General features: G+C 41.6%; 1 protein-coding gene across 3 annotated transcripts in view; it reads left to right on the forward strand.

The window, feature by feature from the left end:
* Positions 1–213: 213 nt before the first annotated feature.
* SPMIP2 (sperm microtubule inner protein 2) overlaps positions 214–18,714 on the forward strand; it is a 41,789-nt gene continuing 23,288 nt past the window's right edge. For all 3 annotated transcript variants that reach the window (XR_008889528.1, XM_056561721.1, XM_056561734.1), the window contains exons 1-2: positions 214–339; positions 14,598–14,827. Coding sequence is in view for 2 of the 3 variants with exons in the window: in XM_056561721.1 (XP_056417696.1) it covers positions 258–339; positions 14,598–14,827 (312 nt within the window). In the remaining variant the exon portion in view is untranslated. The remainder of the gene's footprint in view (positions 340–14,597; positions 14,828–18,714) is intronic.

The raw sequence follows: 18,714 nt of genomic DNA on the forward strand, positions 1-18,714 counted from the left end.
CTGTACCACAGCTGAAGAGCTGTGAAGCTCGTGTAACTTGCCCTAGGATAAGGATCCATGGGACCACTTTCAGTATTATCCTCTTACATTGTGATCTCTCTAGTTGTCCTGGTGACTTTGTTGCTGGGTAAACATTGTTTAGTCAATGGACAAGGTTATTGGAATCCTATTACACTGCTCAGTGACTGCTGCAGACTTCACCCATTCATTTACAGTTACTGAGCTTCTCATGTTAGTTGGCTGCCTGGCCGGACAGCATGCATCCCGTACATACAGGTCGTCCTTCAACCTCCATGTCCTGCTACCCTCATGACACAGGAAAAAGGATGCTTTATACAGGTAACTAACCAGCACATCAATACATCACAAGTGCATGAAACATGTCTGCTTCTAAATTATGTAACATGTAATGTCATTGCATAGTTTACAAATAGTAATACTGTTTTCTTTATAATATCCCATCTATCTATCTATCTATCATATCTTTTAGTCTTTCTTTTATATTTCCCATTACATTTGGATCCACTTCTGGTTTTGGCCCAAAAATCTGTGTTAGGATTCGGCTAGCTGGATGTGGATCCTCTGTGTCAGCCGTGTTGGTGGACCGGTTCTAGGGTTGCTACTGGTTTTTACCAGAGCCCGCCGCAAAGCGGGATGGTCTTGCTGCGGCGGTAGCAACCAGGTCGTATCCACCGGCAACAGCTCAACCTCGCTGACTGCTGAGAAGGCGTGGGACAGAAGGACTAGGCAGAGGCAAGGTCAGACGTAGCAGAAGGTCGGGGCAGGCGGCAAGGTGCGTAGTCAATGAGGATAGCAGGAGATCTGGAACACAGGCTTTGGACAACACTAAACGCTTTCACTGGCACAAGGCAACAAGATCCGGCAAGGAAGGAAAGGGGAAGTGAGGTTACATACACAGGGAGCAGGTGGAAGCTAATTAGACTGATTGGGCCAGGCACCAATCACTGGTGCACTGGCCCTTTAAATCTTAGAGAGCTGGCGCGCACCCGCCCTAGAGAGCGGAGCCGCGCGCGCCAGAACATGACAGCCGGGGACCGGGACGGGTAAGTGGCTTGGGATGCGATTCACGAGCGGGCGCGTCCCGCTATGCGAATCGCATCCCCGTCGTGAATGACAGTGCAGCGCTCCCGGTCAGCGGGTCTGACCGGGGCGCTGCAGAAAGAAGAAAGCCGCGAGCGCTCCGGGGAGGAGCTCGGCATAACAATCTGCATCAACAGCTGCCACAAAAATGCATGTGTGCCTTCTAGGGATCACTGGAACTTTTTGACTTAGCCTTTGACAAGATGAAGACATGAAGGGATTGCTGGTATATCAATTACAATCCCCTGCAGCAGAGGTGTGGCACCTCTTCTCTACCAAGGGTCATTTCTATATTTATGAGATCATTCACAGGCCATAAAAAATTATTAACTCAGCCGCAAAATAGACGCTATTATTGGTCAAACTTTAATTAACACACCCAATATGGTGCTTCTCTTTGGTGTTACCTGGTATTTATGATGTTGCTACTCACAACTGTTTTTAAAGGTTTGCATCGGTCAGTCTGGTGGTAGATTGCTCTTGTACATAGTTTCCTCCTTGCCCTGTAGGCAGCTTACCCACTGCATAGAAGACACCCTGCAGGTAGTTTGCCCCCTGTATGTAGGATCCTCCTTTAGTTAGCTTGCCTCTGTAGGGAGGACCCCTTGTGGTTAAGACCCCCTGTAGTCACATTGCCCCTGTAGTTTGCTTGCACCTGTAGTTAGGACCCTCTGAAGTCAGTTTTGCCCCTGTATTTAGTCTGCCCCTGTAGGTATTGACTTCTGCTCCTATGACGGAGGGTCTCTCCCTTTGGGGCGATGGCATCACTCTTTGCGTGTCCCAGAGGAAAAGATTCTTCCGGCCTCTAGTGGCCATAGGCAGCATTGCTACTGGTAGGTGTTCATCCTAGGATACGTGTGGCTGTTATATGCCACAGATTTCCTAGCACAACTGGTCGTCATCTTCCCCACCTGACTGCTGCGGAACCCCTGGTGGGATGTCTCAGCACAACGGTGGGGAACCACCGGTGTGCTGGATAAAATGGGCAGTGGGTCATATACGACTGGCGGGCTGGCGGTCCCCCACCACTGCCCTACAGTGATAGGGATTATAAATAGGTATCATGGTTTTATGAAGATATTTTCACATCCAGATAGGTGGGGATGTGGTTTTGGCAGATAATTTATAGCGCATATTATAAGTTAGATTATGTATCATGATCTCATCTTTACAGACTAACATATAAATACTAAATTCTTACTATAATTTTATTATCTAATATATGTAATGAAAAAATAAAATAAACAATGACTGAGCAGCAATACCTGGTACCTATCCTTCTTTCTGAACTATATAAAGAATACTGTTTGGGCCAATTGGCTTGGTCATTCAGGGGTTGGGGCTGTTTTGTAATAAGGCAAAGTCCTTTACAAATTAGAGTTTCCTATTGTATACACATTACATATAGACATAATACAGTAAAGTCATCAGAAATGCTGTATTAATTCATTTATGGAGTACAATGAAACCCTATAAACTATTGTGGTATTGGTAACTAAGCAACATTATTCCCTGACAAATAATTTTCAAAGCATCTAATATTTACTAACGTTTTATACCAACACAAAGCAAATAATCTATGTAAAAGTGTAATAGATTGCTCATAATAATGTGTGACACAAGGTAGGAATGAGATAAACTAAAGCTTAACTTTTAGTAAAGAGGATGTCCAGGACTTTTTCTTATAAACTAGCATTACATTGACTTTTGTGGGTGTTGTATGTTCTATATACACTTTTTTTTTTCTAGTACTTGTGTTCTCAGGTTGGGTCACATGACTGCTCTGTTTGTGATGTCACATTTGCTCTGACTTCCGGTTCCTTCCAGTGAACATGAGATCACAGGATGAGTAATCAGGTGGGTCAGGGCAGGTATCACTGGCTGTAATTCCACATACATTTGGCTCCACCCCTAAAGGCGGAACCAACAATAGAGTCTAGTGGAAGCTGCTGCAGTAAGGACAGCATGATATGGAGGATTCCAGGGCCTGAAAGTTACCGTGAATGAAATATTTTTAATATATGTGAATAAGCCCCAATTCAACCCCAGTCTTTAATGTAAACAAAAATAAACATATGAGGCCCCGCCGCCACGTGCATAATGTCTGACCTATTAAAATATATTGTTAATGAAATTGCATGGTCAATGGTTTAAACGTACAAAAATATCAGAGTCCAGAATTGCAGATTTTTGGTCACTTTATATCATTTAAAAAAAAAATTCAAAAAGTCCCATCAAAACAATAATGGTACCAATAAAAACAACAGATCACCGCGCAAAAAAGCCCTCACACATCTCCATATACGGAAAAATAGAAGTGTTATAAGGGTCAGAAATTGACAATTTTAAGCATATTAATCCCTTAACGACCACGGATGTAAATGTACGTCCTGATGCGGAGGTACATCATGCACCAGGACATACATTTACATCCTGTACATGACCACAAGCATCAGAGCGGTGCTCGCATTATGCTGATAGCAGCCGGGACCTGCAGTGCATGACGCAAGCGCCGCTCTGATGCTCACGTCTGCTCCGCTCCGATGCTTATGTCCGCTGATAATGGTAACCCCTCAGATGCCGTGATCAATACAGTTCATGGCATCTGTGGCAATGCAAGTCTTCAAATGTATGATCAGATCACCTGCGGCGCTGCCGCAGGAATCCGATCATCTAAAATGGCTGACGGAGGTCCCCTTACCTGCGTCCGTCCATCTCCAGGTGTCTTCTGCTCTGGTCTGAGATTGAACAGACCAGAGCAGAAGATCACTGACAACACTAAACAGTATTAGCAATCAAATGATTGCTATAGATAGTCCCCTATGGAAACATAAAAAGTGTAAAAGAAAAAAGTTTAAAAAATTAGAAAAATCCCCTCCTCCAATAAAAATGTAAATAGTCCCTTTTTCCCATTTCCCCCCCAAAAAAGTGTAAAAAAAATATATTATTAAACATATTTGGTATCACCGCGTGCAGAAATGTCGGAACAATTAAAATATAATTAATGATTAAAGAATAAATAATAGTTAAAGGGGTATTCCAGGAAAAACTTTTTTTTTATATCAACTGGCTCCAGAAAGTTAAACAGATTTGTAAATTACTTCTATTAAAAAATCTTAATCCTTCCAATAATTATCAGCTGCTGAAGTTGAGTTGTTCTTTCTGTCTGGCAACAGTGCTCTCTGCTGACATCTCTGCTTGTCTCGGGAACTGCACAGAGTAGAAGAGGTTTGCTATGAGGATTTGCTTCTACTCTGGACAGTTCCAGAGACACCAGTCATCAGAGAGCACTTAGACAGAAAAGAACAACTCAACTTCATCAGCTCATAAGTACTGAAAGGATTAAGATTTTTTTAATAGAAGTAATTTACAAATCTGTTTAACTTTCAGGAGCCAATTGATATATATATAAAAAAAAAAATTTCCCTTTAATGAATGAATAAATAATAGTTAATGATTATTTTTGTCTAATGACTTTTTGTCACATTTTATTCCAAAAATAATTTATAAAAAGTGATTTAAAAGTTTCATATATGCAAATGTGGTATCAATAAAGTACAGATCATTGTGTAAAAAATGAGCCCTTATACATGCTCGGATACGGAAAAATGAAAACGTTATAGGTGGTCAAAATAGGGCGTTTTTAAACATACTGATTTTGTACAAAAAGTTTGATATTTTTTAAAAGCAGTACAATAATAGAAAAGTATGTAAAGATGGGTATCATTTTAATCGTTTTGACCCACAGAATAAAGAAAACATGTCAATTTTACCGTAAATGCGTACAGTGTGAAAATGAATCCCTCCAAAATTTGCTAAATTGTGGTTTTCATTTAAATTTCCTCACAATTTTTGGGGGTTCGCCGTACATTTTATAGTAAAATGAGAGATGTCATTACAAAGTACATTTGGTCATGTAAAAACAAGCCCTCATATGGGTCTGTGGATGGAAATATAAAAGCGTTATGGATTTTAAAAGGCAAGGAGGAAAAAAACAAAAACGCTAAAATAAAATCCTTAAGGTCAAAATGGGCTTGGTTTTTAAGGGGTTAATTGCCTAACAAAAAGTTATAATTTTTTAAAAGTTGTAAAAGAAAGCAAAACGGATATAAGTTGGGTATTATTGTAATGCATGGAACTATAAAATATAGAAAATTGTGATTTTTTTTTTTTTACTCCACAAATGTTTTTTTTGTTTTGTTTTTTTTTGCTATTGTGGTAAAATGAGGTAATTACAATGTACAATTGGTGGTGCAGAAAACAAAAAAAACAAGCAGCCTCTGTAGGTCTGTAGGTGGAAAATTGAAAGACATATGGCTATTTAAGGGGTACTGCCACGTTAACCCCTAAAGGACTCAGGTTTTTTTTTTTTTTCTTGCACTTTTGATTTTTCCTCCTCGCCTTCTCATTTTCCACCTACAAAACCATATGAGGGCTTGTTTTTTGTACCACCAATTTTACTTTGTATTGACATCAATAATTTCACCACAAAATCTACGGTGAAATTAAAAAAAAAAATTATTTGTGGGCTAAAATTGTAAAAAAACAAACAAAAAAAACCCCCATCTATTGTATAACTTTTGGGGGCTTCGTTTTTATGCAGTGCACTTTTTAGTAAAAATGACACCTTATCTTGATTCTGTAGGTCCATATGATTAAAATTATACCAAAAATATGCAATTCTGGTCTTTGTTTTTTTTACGTATACACCCTTGTCCGTGCGGTTGAATTAACCTTCCAATTTTATAGTTTGGACATTAATTAAATGTAAATTTTTTTTTGTTTACATATATTTTTTGTATGAAAAAAGGGGAGTGATTCAAACTTTTATTAGGGTAGGAGTTAATTCATATTTATTAACTTTTTTAACTTTATTTACACTATTTTTTGGTCTCCACAGGGGACTATTACTTGCACCGCGGCAGTCCCGATTAGATTGGAAATTTAGATGTCGCAATCAACTTTGGTCCCAGAGTCTAAAGGGTTAATGCTGGGCATCACCGCAATCAGTGATGTCCGCCATTTGCCACGGGTCAAACTATGACCCGCACTCAGCTCATGAGTGCACGTCCTTGCAGGGGAGCTGGCATAGGGCATACGTGCATTCTTAAGGGGTTAAACTATATGGGTGTGGCTTACACATAGAAGGATGCACAGGGCCCCATGATCCTCTATTGCCTGGAGCCCCATGAGTTGTCAGTCCACCCTGACTATGGCTGAGGTTAGTAATGCTTGCTAAGAGGCTTTAAAGTGGTCTCTAATGTGTTCCCAGTATTCCAGGACTACAACTGCTAGAATGCACATGGTCAGGATTGTAGTTCTACAACAGCTAAAACCTTTGGCTGATAAAGTTGCCGTATCTGGCGGGGAAATCCATGTATCTTAGGAATGTTTTCACATGATCAGCAAAAGGATTATTCTTGGAAAAAACAAAAACTTTTTTGTAGGCTGGCAAAAACAAGTTTGCAAAAGAACAGGCTACAGGAGTGCCCATGGCCACTCCTGAGTCCTGTCTGTACCAGGTGTTATTAAAGCAGAAAGCATTGAGGGTTAAAATGAATGATAAAGATTCACAAATAAATTCCACCAACCCTCCTTCAATACCACATCGAAATTCACTTTAACAATCATTTTAACCCACAATGCTTTCCTCTTTAATAACACCTGGTATAGACAGGACTCAGGAGTGGCCATGGGCACTCCTGTAGCCTGTTCTTTTGCAAACTTGTTTTTGCCAGCCTACAAAAAAGTTTTTGTTTTTTCCAAGGACAATTCTTTTGCTGGTCATGTGAAAACGTTCCTAAGATACATGGAGGACATCTGCATAGTTTGGTCCGGGTCAGAAACACAGTTTAACCAATTTGTCGTGTATGTTAATCATAACAACATTAACATGCATTTTACTGCAGTTTTTGGAGGGGAGGTGATGGAATTTTTGGACGTGAGGGTTAAAGTGGAAGAGAGCATATTAAAAACTGCCAGTTATAAGAAGCCTACTGCTACGAATACATTATTACACAACTACAGCTTCCATCCCCCTCACGTCAAGAAGGCCATCCCCTATTCCCAATTCATCAGGATTAGACATATTTGCAGTGATGATGACATCTTTAACAAATAAGCACTTGAGTTAGTGAATCGCCTAGTAGCCAGAGTATACCCATCTGAGCAAGTCCAGAAAGCTTTTGATAGAGTCTGTAAAATTGATCGGCTGTCCTTATTGAAAAATAAAAGGTGAAATCGGGAAAATAGGCAATTCACTTTCGCATCTGCACATTCCCCTATTAATAATGTGGTCCAATCTGCAATCCGCAGCCACTGGCATATAGTGGAGGGGGATCCTGACTTAAGAGATCATGCCATCAAAAAAACTCTATTCTCCTATCATAAAAACCGCGCCATAGCAAGTAGGTTGAAAAAAAATTCAGCAGAAACAAGAAGTCCAATGTGGTGACGGGATTGAGAGCGCAAGACACCCAGGTCAAAGGAAATGAGGTTTATTCACCCACGATGCAATGCATTTCACAGATAGAATGCTTCATCAGGCAGGCTTTGATGCCTGATGAAGCAGTCTATCTGTGAAACGCGTTGCATCATGGGTGAATAAACCTCATTGCCTTTGACATGGGTGTCTTGCGCTCTCAATCCCATCACCACATTGGAGTTCTTGTTTGTGCTGAATTCTTTCGGACGTGGAGTAGCTGCAGATGCCTTACTACTGATGCCTTTATCCATTGTTGCACTTGGCTGAGTGTAACCATTTGCATTAAACGCTCTTTTACCTCAAGCCTAAATAGTGCATCAACGATATCACACCACGGAGCACTGTCTATCTTTATTTTACAAAAAAAAATTGGCTGGGTCAGTGTTTGCCTTCCGGTAATTATCGCTGTAAGCAATGCTCTCATTGTTGTTTGAACATGGAGGTGAAATATGTACATCTGGGTGGAATAGAATGGTACAGTCATGGCGGTAAACGTTGGCATCCCTGAACATTTTCAAGAAAATTAAGTATTTCTCACAGAAAAGGATTGCAGTAACACATGTTTTGCTATATACATGTTTATTCCCTTTGTGTGTATTGGAACTAAACCAAAAAAGGGAGGAAGAAAGCAAATTGGACATAATGTCACACCAAACTCCAAATGTGGGCTGGACAAAATTATTGGCACCCTTAACCTTGGAATGTTGGACCACTCTTCCTTTCCAAACTGCTCCAGGTCTGTCTTATTGGAAGGGCGCTTTTTCCCAACAGCAATTTTAAGATCTCTCCACAGGTGTTCAATGGGATTTAGATCTGGACTCATTGCTGGCCATTTCCGAACTCTCCAGCACTTTGTTCCCATCCATTTGTGGGTGCTTTTTGACGTATGTTTGGGGTCATTGTCCTGCTGGAAGAGCCAAGATCTCGGACGCAAACCCAGCTTTCTGACACTGGGCTGTACAGTGCGAACCAAAATCTGTTGGTAATCCTCAGATTTCATGAAGTTTTGCACACATTTAAGGGATTCATTGCCAGAGGCAGCAAAATAACCCCAAAACATCATTGAACCTCCGCCATATTTCACTCTAGGTACTGTGTTCTTTTCTATGTGGGCCTCATTCTGTTTTGGGTAAAAGTAGAATGATGTGCTTTACCAAAAAGCTCTATCTTGGTCTCATTTGCCCACAAGATGTTTTCCCAGGAGGATTTTGGCTTACTCAAGTTCATATTGACTTAATGTAGTTTTGCTTTTTTATGTCTCTGTGTCAGCAGTGGGGTCCTCCTGGGTCTCCTGCCATAGTGTTCCATTTCATTAAAATTTTGACGGATAGTTCGTGCCGACACTGATGCTCCCTGAGCCTGCAGGACAGCTTGACTATCTTTGGAACTTGTTATCAACCATCCGGACTATCCTGCGTTGACATCTTTCATAAATTTTTCTCTTCTGTCCACGCCCAGGGAGATTAGCTACAGTGCCATGGGTTGCAAACTTCTTGATAATGTTGCGCACTGTGAACAGAGGCTCTAGATCTCAGGAGATCTTGAGATTGTTGATATTTTTCCACATTTTTGGTTCTCAAGTCCTCAGACAGTTCTCTTCTCTTTCTGTTGTCCACGCTTAGTGTGGCACACACAGACACACAATGCAAAGACTAAGTGAACTTCTCTCCTTTTTATCTGCTTTCAGGTGTGATTTTTATATTGCCCACACCTGTTGCTTGCCCCAGGTGAGTTTAAAGGAGCATCAAATGCTTGAAACAATCTTATTTGTCCACAATTTTGAAAGGGTGCCAATAATTTTGTACAACCCATTTTTGGAGTTTGGTGTGACATTATGTCCAATTTGCTTTTTTTCCTTCCTTTTTTGGTTTAGTTCCAATACACACAAAGGGAAAAAAAACATGTGTATAGCAAAATATGTGTTACTGCAATACTTTTCTGTGAGAAATACTTCATTTTCTTGAAAAATGTCAGGAGTGCCAACGTTTACGGCCATGACTTTATGCCAAAGATTTTATCACTTAGTCTGTAGTGTATGCACTAAAATGTCCATTTGGACGGTATTATATTGGTAAAACCATTCGCCACCTATATGTACGTGTACGTGAGCATTGTAAATCAGTATTTTCAGGTATGGGTTGTCCTCTCCTTATATAACATGTAAAGAAAAGAAGCATCATAATGATCCTAGTGTTTTATGATTTGTAGAACTAGAACATCAACCAGTGTCCCAAAATGGGGGGATCGTCATAGACTTTTATTACAGCGAGAAGCTAGGTGGATCCTCGAAACGGACATTCTGGGCCTGTGTGGCATTAATGTCATTAACAAGAATGACATGAGCGTGTATTTGGAGCTCGCTCTTTTGCTTTTATTGATATCTTACATTAATGCTTTAATTATGTTGTACACATTTTTGATATTCATTTAAGGAAAGTAATTGAATGTATTTGCATTGTATGTATAATTTATTAGAAGTGTATGCCTATTTTAGTCTACCGCTCCAGTTGCATTTTCTTTTTTGTTCAGCCACCATTCACATGTGTCTGCGGTACTGCTCATGCTCTTGTGTGGATCTGAGCTAACCTAGGGACTTTGAGGGGAGGAGTCTGCTCTCACTCCACTCCCCCCTCCCTGTATTGCTCAGACATCAGGAGTTACCACATGACCACATTGTGCTCAGCTGACATGTTACGTCACCTGGAAGCGGTAGATTTAAAGCGCAGGGTGATGACAGTCTTGGTGTACGCTTACTGCACCCGTCTTTGTACCTGCCTATGAACACGGAATAAAGCGTGTTTGGAGCATATGGTGGGTGCCGTCCTTTCATTCTATTTACCAGTTTATTGCTTTAGATTTGTACTTCGGGACTGAGCACGACCATTCATACGCCACACAAGTGACTGAGCCCAATCCTATTTGCTTTACTTGTTCACCATTATACCCTCGAGCAAAGCCAGCAGTGCTCACTCGCACCTGTTGCTTAACCACAATAACCACTACCTTTACCACCATATAATGACCGGGTAAAACTACAAAACTGATACAGAATAAAACCACTATACACAGACCAGTATCACCAATAACACCACTATACAAGGGACAAATGATACTGCCAAACCATGAATACACATTACACCCACACAGTGACTGGATAATACCTCCATAATGATACTGAATAAATACAACTATACACAGACTGATATCTCCCATACAGAGACCATATAGGGTGACCCTAGCTCTACACAGGCTCTACAGACCATAGAACAGATTACAGTGCAGTTAAGTAGTAGGTAACGTGACCATATAAAAGTGTAGTTATATCTAGTTACTTACAGGGACGTCTTTGTGGAGACACACTCTTTCCATTTCTTCTCTGTCTTGCTCAGACCACCATGAAGACTTCTTCCAGTCATGACTCATCACCGTAGAATTTGCCAGAAAAACATTATAGGCTCTGCACATTTCCCAACTTTTTCCTTCTATCAGTGCCCCAAATAATGCCTTCCGTTGTGCCTTCCTTAGTTGGGGTGAGGGTAGGTGGATTGGGCAATGGTAGGTAGATAATTTGCCCCCATTAGGTAGATGTCCCCAGTATGTAGGTAGGCAATCCCCCCAAAGTAGGTAAATAACTCACCCTCCCCAGTAGGGAGGTAATCCCTCCCCCACTAGGTATATGCCCCAAGTAGATAGGGAATCCCAATGGTAGATATTAGGTTATCCTCCCTGGTGGGTAGGTAATGACCCCCTGGTAGGTAATGGCCCCTGATAGGTAGGTAATGGTCCCAGGTAGAAAGATAGGTAGATAGATGGTGTAGGTATGTAGGTAGTGCTGGCAGGTAGGTAGATAGTGCAGGTATGTAAGTATTTAGTGCAGACAAGTAGATAGGAACATAGTGCAGGAGGGTAGGTAGTGAAGTACATAGAGCAGGAAGGCAGGTAGGTATATAGTGCAGTTAGTTATATAGTGTAGGTATATAGTGCAGGTAGGTAGGTATGTAAGTAAATAGGACAGGTAGGTATATAGTGATGGCAGGAACTCCACCCAGCCCTCCTTTTTATGAAAATAAAAAATCCCACTCAACTTTCTTTTGCTCCAGTGCTGACAATAGGGACTCCGCCTTCTCCCCTGGAATTCTGCTCTGCATCACTCAGCTTACCCTGCACACTGCACATGATGACATTGTTTCATTGCGCAACATGCATGGACAGCTGAGCGCCACCTACAGTCCTAATCCCTAAAGAACTCTTACTTTCAAAGTGTTTTAGCAGCCATAGCTGCTTCTTTATTAGAGCTAGTTAGTAATATTTCATTGATGATATCCAGCATTGATGGTGTGCTGAGTGCTTTTGTTAAAGAGGTACTCCGGTGAAAACCCTTTTTCTTTTAAATCAACTGGTGGCAGAAAGTTAAACATATTTGTAAATTACTTCTATTAAAAAATCTTAATCCTTCCAGTAATTATTAGCTGCTGAATGCTACAGAGGAAATTCCTTTCTTTTTGGAACACTGATGACATCACAAACATAGTGCTCTCTGCTGACATCTCTGTCCATTTTAGCAACCATGCATAGCAGATGTATGCTAAGGGCAGCATGGTGGCTCAGTGGTTAGCACTGCTGCCTTGCAGTGCTGGGGACTTGGGTTCAAATCCCACTAAGAACAACAATAAATAAAACATTATTATTATTATAATAACGTCAGCAGAGAGAACTGTGGTTGTGATGTCATCAGAGAGCATTCCAAAAAGAAAATAATTTCCTCTGTAGTATTCAGCAGCTAATAAGTACAGGAAGGATTAAGATTTTTTAATAGAAGTAATTTACAAATATGTTTAACTTTCTGCCACCAGTTGATTTAAAAAAAAAAAAAAGGTTTTCACCAGAGTACCCCTTTAACATTGTACCAAAGCGGATAGGAACATCAAGGATATATGGCTTCCTAATTGGCTTAGCTTACCTCTCCACCAATGAGGGGCCACTTCGCATACATCAATTGTAAGTCCCAGTGTAACTACCTTTTTCATGTCCATGCTCTAAAACATAGGTAGGCAAGATACTTTAGTTAGAAGATACTTGATCATACTGGTAACACTGTGTGAGTTCATATATCTTTAGGGTACGTTCACACATATAGGATCCTGTGCAGATTTGATGCGCAGGATTTGTAACTGCAGATTAGAATCTGTGTCATTTAAATCTGCTGTAGAAAACCCTGTGCATCAAATCTGCGTACATGTGAATTTACCCTTAGTCCAATAGGTCTGTGAATATTTCAATGGAGATCTGGCATGCCAAATTTCAAGTTATCAACCTGGTGAGACAATTTCCCTAAAGGTGAGATTTTGACAGAATACTTCAGCAAATGTGGACACATTGAATTGAGTTAATCCAAAGGAGTTCAATGAAGGCATCTCTTCTGCATCATATGTATATGCCACATAGGGGAGCTTTAACAAAACTTGTACAGGGGAAAAGTTGACCAGTTGCCCATAGCAACCAATCATATTGCTTCTTTCATTTTTCAGGAGGTCCTTTTTCAAAATGAAAGAAGCGATCTGATTGGTTGCTATGGCCAACTGGTCAATTGTTTCCCCAACAATGTCCTCAGGGTTGCAGCCTATGCACCCATGTGCACCTTTGTTTTTTCCTATTCTATGTTTATGGTTCTCCCACTACACACCTTTATGTAGTTAAAGGGTTTTTCTGGTGTAATTTATTATTTTCTTATTGCCCCCAGCCTGTCTAATAACATAAAAATCACTTAAACTCACCTTCCTCTGCTCTCTTCTAGCTCTGGTATTGGGGTGCCCTGTCTGCGGCCAATGACCCTGCTTCCCTCGAGCTAGTTATGTCTAAATCGGGTGAACTGACAGTGCTGGTGATCAATCACTGGCCGGGACGGGACAACGCTGCGGACAGTGATTGGCTGAACCAGAACGGTGATGTAACGTCTACTGCTCAGGGCGGCTGGGGACATTAGGAAAATAATATATTTTACCAGACAACCCCTTTAAAGGGGTACTCCGCCCCTAGACATCTTATCCCCTATCCAAAGGATAGGGGATAAGATGTCAGATCGCCAGGGTCCCGCTGCTGGGGACCTCGGGGATCGCCGTTGCAGCACCCCGCTATCATTACTGCACAGAGCGAGATCGCTCTGCACGTAATGACAGGCAATACAGGGGCGGGAGCATCGTAACGTCACGTCACGGCCCGCCCCCGTCAATACAAGTCTATGGGAGGGGGCGTGGCGGTCATCACGCCCCCTGCCATAGACTTGCATTAAGGGGACGGGCCGTGATGTCATGAGGGGCGGAGCCATGATGTCACGCTGCTCTGGCCCCTGTATCGCCCGTCATTACGCACAGAGCGAACTCGCTCTGTGCAGTAATGATGGCAGGGTGCTGCAGCGGCGAACCCCGGGGTCCCCAGCAGCGGGACCCCGGCGATCTGACATCTTATCCCCTATCCTTTGGATAGGGGATAAGATGCCAGGGGCGGAGTACCCCTTTAAAGAGTAAAAAACTAGACTATCTAACTAAACTATCTTCACCAGAGGAAGTGGCCATTGTGGATTCATTTAAAGAGTTTCAAAGGGGCCTGGATGACTTATGACTTTTCGGTATAATATTACAAGTTATGGCTAGTAGATGATTGGAGAAGGGTCATGGAATGATTTTTTTCCCTACAATAAGAACTTTTGGCTCCTACCTCATGGAGATATTTATACCTTTACAGGTAAGGGCATATTTGATGCTCAGGATTTTATGCTGCAGATTTCAATGTAAAAGATTTGAATGAACACAGCTTTAAATTTGCAGCTTCAAATCCTGTGCATTAAATATGCACAAGATATTGTACATGTGAATAGTCCCTAATGGATTGAGCACTATATGACTTTATGTAGCCTATGACCAGTTCATAGTATAAATCATTTATATACCTCTGTTCATGTTAAAACTTACAGAATAGTTATTTAAAATCCTTTGAATCATTCTTTCCCTGGTAGGACCGGATTATAGGAGAGATTACAGGCCAAAACTTCCTGACTTCACCAAATACATTGGAGAGGGGATGCCATCTGCTGAAAGCACCAGTGATGTGGATTATCTGTGTCGCGCTGCACCAAACACTCCTGCCCCCCTGCCTAAAGACTGTTATGTTGGTGGAGTGGGCTGGGGAGTGTCTGAATTCAGCTTCCTAAATAGAAGTCAGCTATATAGTAATCATCAGATCAAGGTATGTATGGTGGGGCTACCACATGGATTCAATGTCATACATGTCACATTGTCCAAGCTAAACTTCAGCTATGATACCAATCTTCTCATTCTAATACCTCCTGCCCTGACCTGTCTTATTTCCAGTCTATAATAACCTACCATGTTGGGGAGAGGTGAACTCATCAGCTGTTGCATGTACAGGATCTACTGCATATTTTTCCTACATATTTTGTGTAGCTGATTTTGCTACTCATTGAAGTTAATTGGTAGAAAAATCAGCTGTAGAAAATATGCAGCAGATCCTTTACGTGTGAACGTTCCCTTAGACAATAAGTTGGTGATGTTAGTCCAGACGGGGCTGATGACCAGGACAAGCAGGTTGAATGGTCAATAGAACCCACCAATCCAGATCAGCAACATAGGACTCAGCCCTGGGTAGGGGTCACAAGAGGTTAGGCCCAGAGCAGTCAACATAAGGGTCAAGAAGTCTAAGAGAATTGGTGGGCAAAAAGGGCCAATAAGAGTTGTGCTCTTTTCACACCACATTTTTATGATGCTAGGTAGGTGTCTACATAAGAGGACTCCCTGATGTACACCTCTGCAGTACAGCTATGATGGACGCCACTTTGTGATATCAGTAATAGGCTCTTTTCACACCATGTTTGGGGTGTCAGTTTTCTGTATGCTTCTGGAAACTGCCCAACATATACAGCAAACCTATCTATAGACCCTAGTGTCTAGAAAGGGAAGACACCATACATTTACACCTATATTAAAAATATGTATGCCGTGTGGTATTTATACAGCAGGATTCTGCTCTATGGAATAGCACAGAGGTCCGTCTACCACAAAAATGCACCCCACCAGATACCACTCAAACATAAGCCACAATCACACTAAGGGGATTGGGGGTCTATAAATGTTTGCTTGATGTATTCCTTATGCCAATGGCTGTCCGGGCATGCTGGGAGTTGTAGTTTTGCAACATCTGGAGGGGCACAGTTTGGAGACAACTGCTATAGGTTGTTCAGAATAAGCAGTGATATCTGGCCTAGTAATATAAATAGAACCTGGTAGGAAAGTTTTAGTGTTTTACTCCTTTGACATTTTATTCTGCTGCTCTTTGCTTCCTCCCTCACTGTGTAAAGTTCATTGGCGCCGATTAATATGGGTAAAGGTTATGTCATCTGCTGTTCTGCAATAATCACAATTGGACTGAAGGATATTTTTAGGCTTAGTAATAATGACACATTCTATCACACACACAAATAGGCAGACTATGACCGGTTCTACTTATGGAATGCTTCTGGTTATATAGATCTCAATAGTGAAGCTTGTAATATTACACCCTATGGAGATTAACATGTCTTTACACCCAATAAAACTCTACAGTATCTTCTAGCATTCCAAGGAGAGAAGTATGGCCTTGTTACATAGTTTCTGCTTGACCAATTCACTAAATGATATTACATAGTTATGTATTCCGAAACCTCCTTCTATCATAGAACATGACCAAACTGGAGGAGACACCAATTTGTCAAGCATGGTTTACTTGTTATAATTGAGAACTAAGTTCTTTGTCCTTCAATGTTTTTAGGTCATAGCCTGTCAATGGCCTTACACGTCACGTACCTATTGCCGTTAGATATCTGTCTGAAATCTGATAACATAACAGTCGGGCATCAATGTTATAATGACTTGTCGCAGATTCGTCACCCCTGACATAATGAACGTATCTTGCTGAATCTATTGATACGGAGCGTGGCATAAAAGCAAAGCTTTATTTATTCCATGTAAATAGCCTGTGGATAGCCTACACTTATCCTTCTATTTCCTGTGCTGAGAATAGAACAGCAGGAATCCAGTCTTAATGACTAACCTTCACGGTATTTCCTACAATGCTCTTTTCAACAGGTCACCTTTGAGTTAAATCCAACACTGACTATTCTTGAAGGGTATAATTATGTTCTTAATTATATACAGAGGGAATATAATCAATTCAGCCCTATTATTGCTTATGTACTGGTGGGCAGAACAGTATACAATGGATTTCTTTACTGTCACTGGTGACTTTAAGGACTGTAATATTATCTCTGAATCTGTCAATGTCTTATGACCTTGGCATTCTTATATCTGTTCTAGCTGTGATTACTAGTCTCTAATAATCATATGGCTACGAAGACACTGAGGAACCCCCTCCTAAATCGTTATTGACCATTTGAATATTTTCCAGGCAGCGATATTAAGCAGGAATATTTTTAGTTTCTTACTTCAAAGGCCTGTGCCTCTAATTTCCAGTCAGTTTGTTTTCTCTCATTCCTATTTCTTCACAGAAATCACTCAAAGAAAAAAGGGAAATTGTTATATTAAAGTGTTTGTTGTTATAATTATCAAAAGTTAAAGGAGAACTCCAGACCATAAAAATTGTCCCCCATAGTGCCGGCAGTAAAAAAATAAAGATGCACATACCTTCCTCCGCTCCCCCGGGGCCTCCAGTAACTGGCTCCGGTCTCTGCCACAATCCACTTCCTGGTTGCCGGTGGTCGGATGAATCAGCCAATCACCAGCTGCAGCGCAGTCCGACTCGGCCGGCGATAGGCTGAGCGGCAGTGTGAAAACACTTCAGGACACAAAATGCTTCACTACACTGGCACCTGCGGCTGGGGCCGAAAACTTCACACTGCTGCTCAGCCTATCGCCGGCCGAGTCAGACTGCGCTGCGGCTGGCGATTGGCTGATTCATCCGACCACCGGCAACCAGGAAGTGGATTGCGGCGGAGACCGGAGACGGTTACCGGAGGCCCCGGGGGAGCGGAGGAAGGTATGTACATCTTTATTTTTTTTACTGCCGGCACTATGGGGGACAATTTTTATGGTCTGGAGTTCTCCTTTAAGATAGGTTGGGGTCTCAATGCTGAGACCCCTCAAATTATTAGTTATAGCCAGGTGAAGCACACCGCAGCATGCTTCATTCTCTGGCTCAGTGTGCCATCCAATTGTTGCACTCCAGTATAGTCTATAAAGAATATCAGTTGGACTGCGCACGCAGCCAGGGCGAAAACGTGCTGCTGTGTGCTTTACCCGATTATAACTAACGATCATAGGGGGACTCAACACTGGAACCCTGACCAATCTGTATGACATGTCAAAACTTAAAGAAGCAGGTGTCTTTGGCTTATACACTGCAGCATGGCTATTAGAGAATAATGCAGAGGTTTGTGTATGCCTGATGTAGCATGCATCAGTTTTCAGCCACTCACAATGAAATAATTTTGTTATGCTTCCTACAAATCTTGCTTCTATAAATCCTCTGGTTTTGCAGAGAGAGGGGGTGGAGTCTAATCCCTGTAGTTCCCCTGACATCACCTGGTGATCTAATCACATGGCTAGATTCAGCAGACAGCCTCCTCTACTACTGAGACTCATAAATAGGTTGATGTCAGTTCACAGTACATGCAGTTTTAATCGTATGGATCTACACAAACTCAACATACAATGTTCATCCCAGAACCAATTACCAGTTTTCCATAGAGATATGTACTCAACATAACCCTGCTTCTTCTTTCTAGATTATACCCTCGCTAATAGCATCCGCCCTATACACTTGTTTATACTGTAAAATCATTATGTGTCTACAATTGTATACCTAGATATACACAGCATGCACTAGTTCTGCAAAATAATGTTGTTTCATTACTAGCAAAAAGCCCTAGACCGCATCGCAGGTCCCCCATACAAAACTAAAACCTGATCTGCATCCGGATAGCTTGTTCCGCTTGTCAGCGCTGCGAGCCAGTGTGCACAATCACTGACACTTTCCGGGAGGACAGCGCAACTTCGGGGAGCGCGATCCACAGCTCCGCCGAATCACTCCAGCCCCTCTACTATACAATATCTAAACTCATC

The sequence above is a fragment of the Hyla sarda genome, chromosome 1 (assembly GCF_029499605.1).
Source record: "Hyla sarda isolate aHylSar1 chromosome 1, aHylSar1.hap1, whole genome shotgun sequence".
Taxonomy (NCBI): domain Eukaryota; kingdom Metazoa; phylum Chordata; class Amphibia; order Anura; family Hylidae; genus Hyla; species Hyla sarda.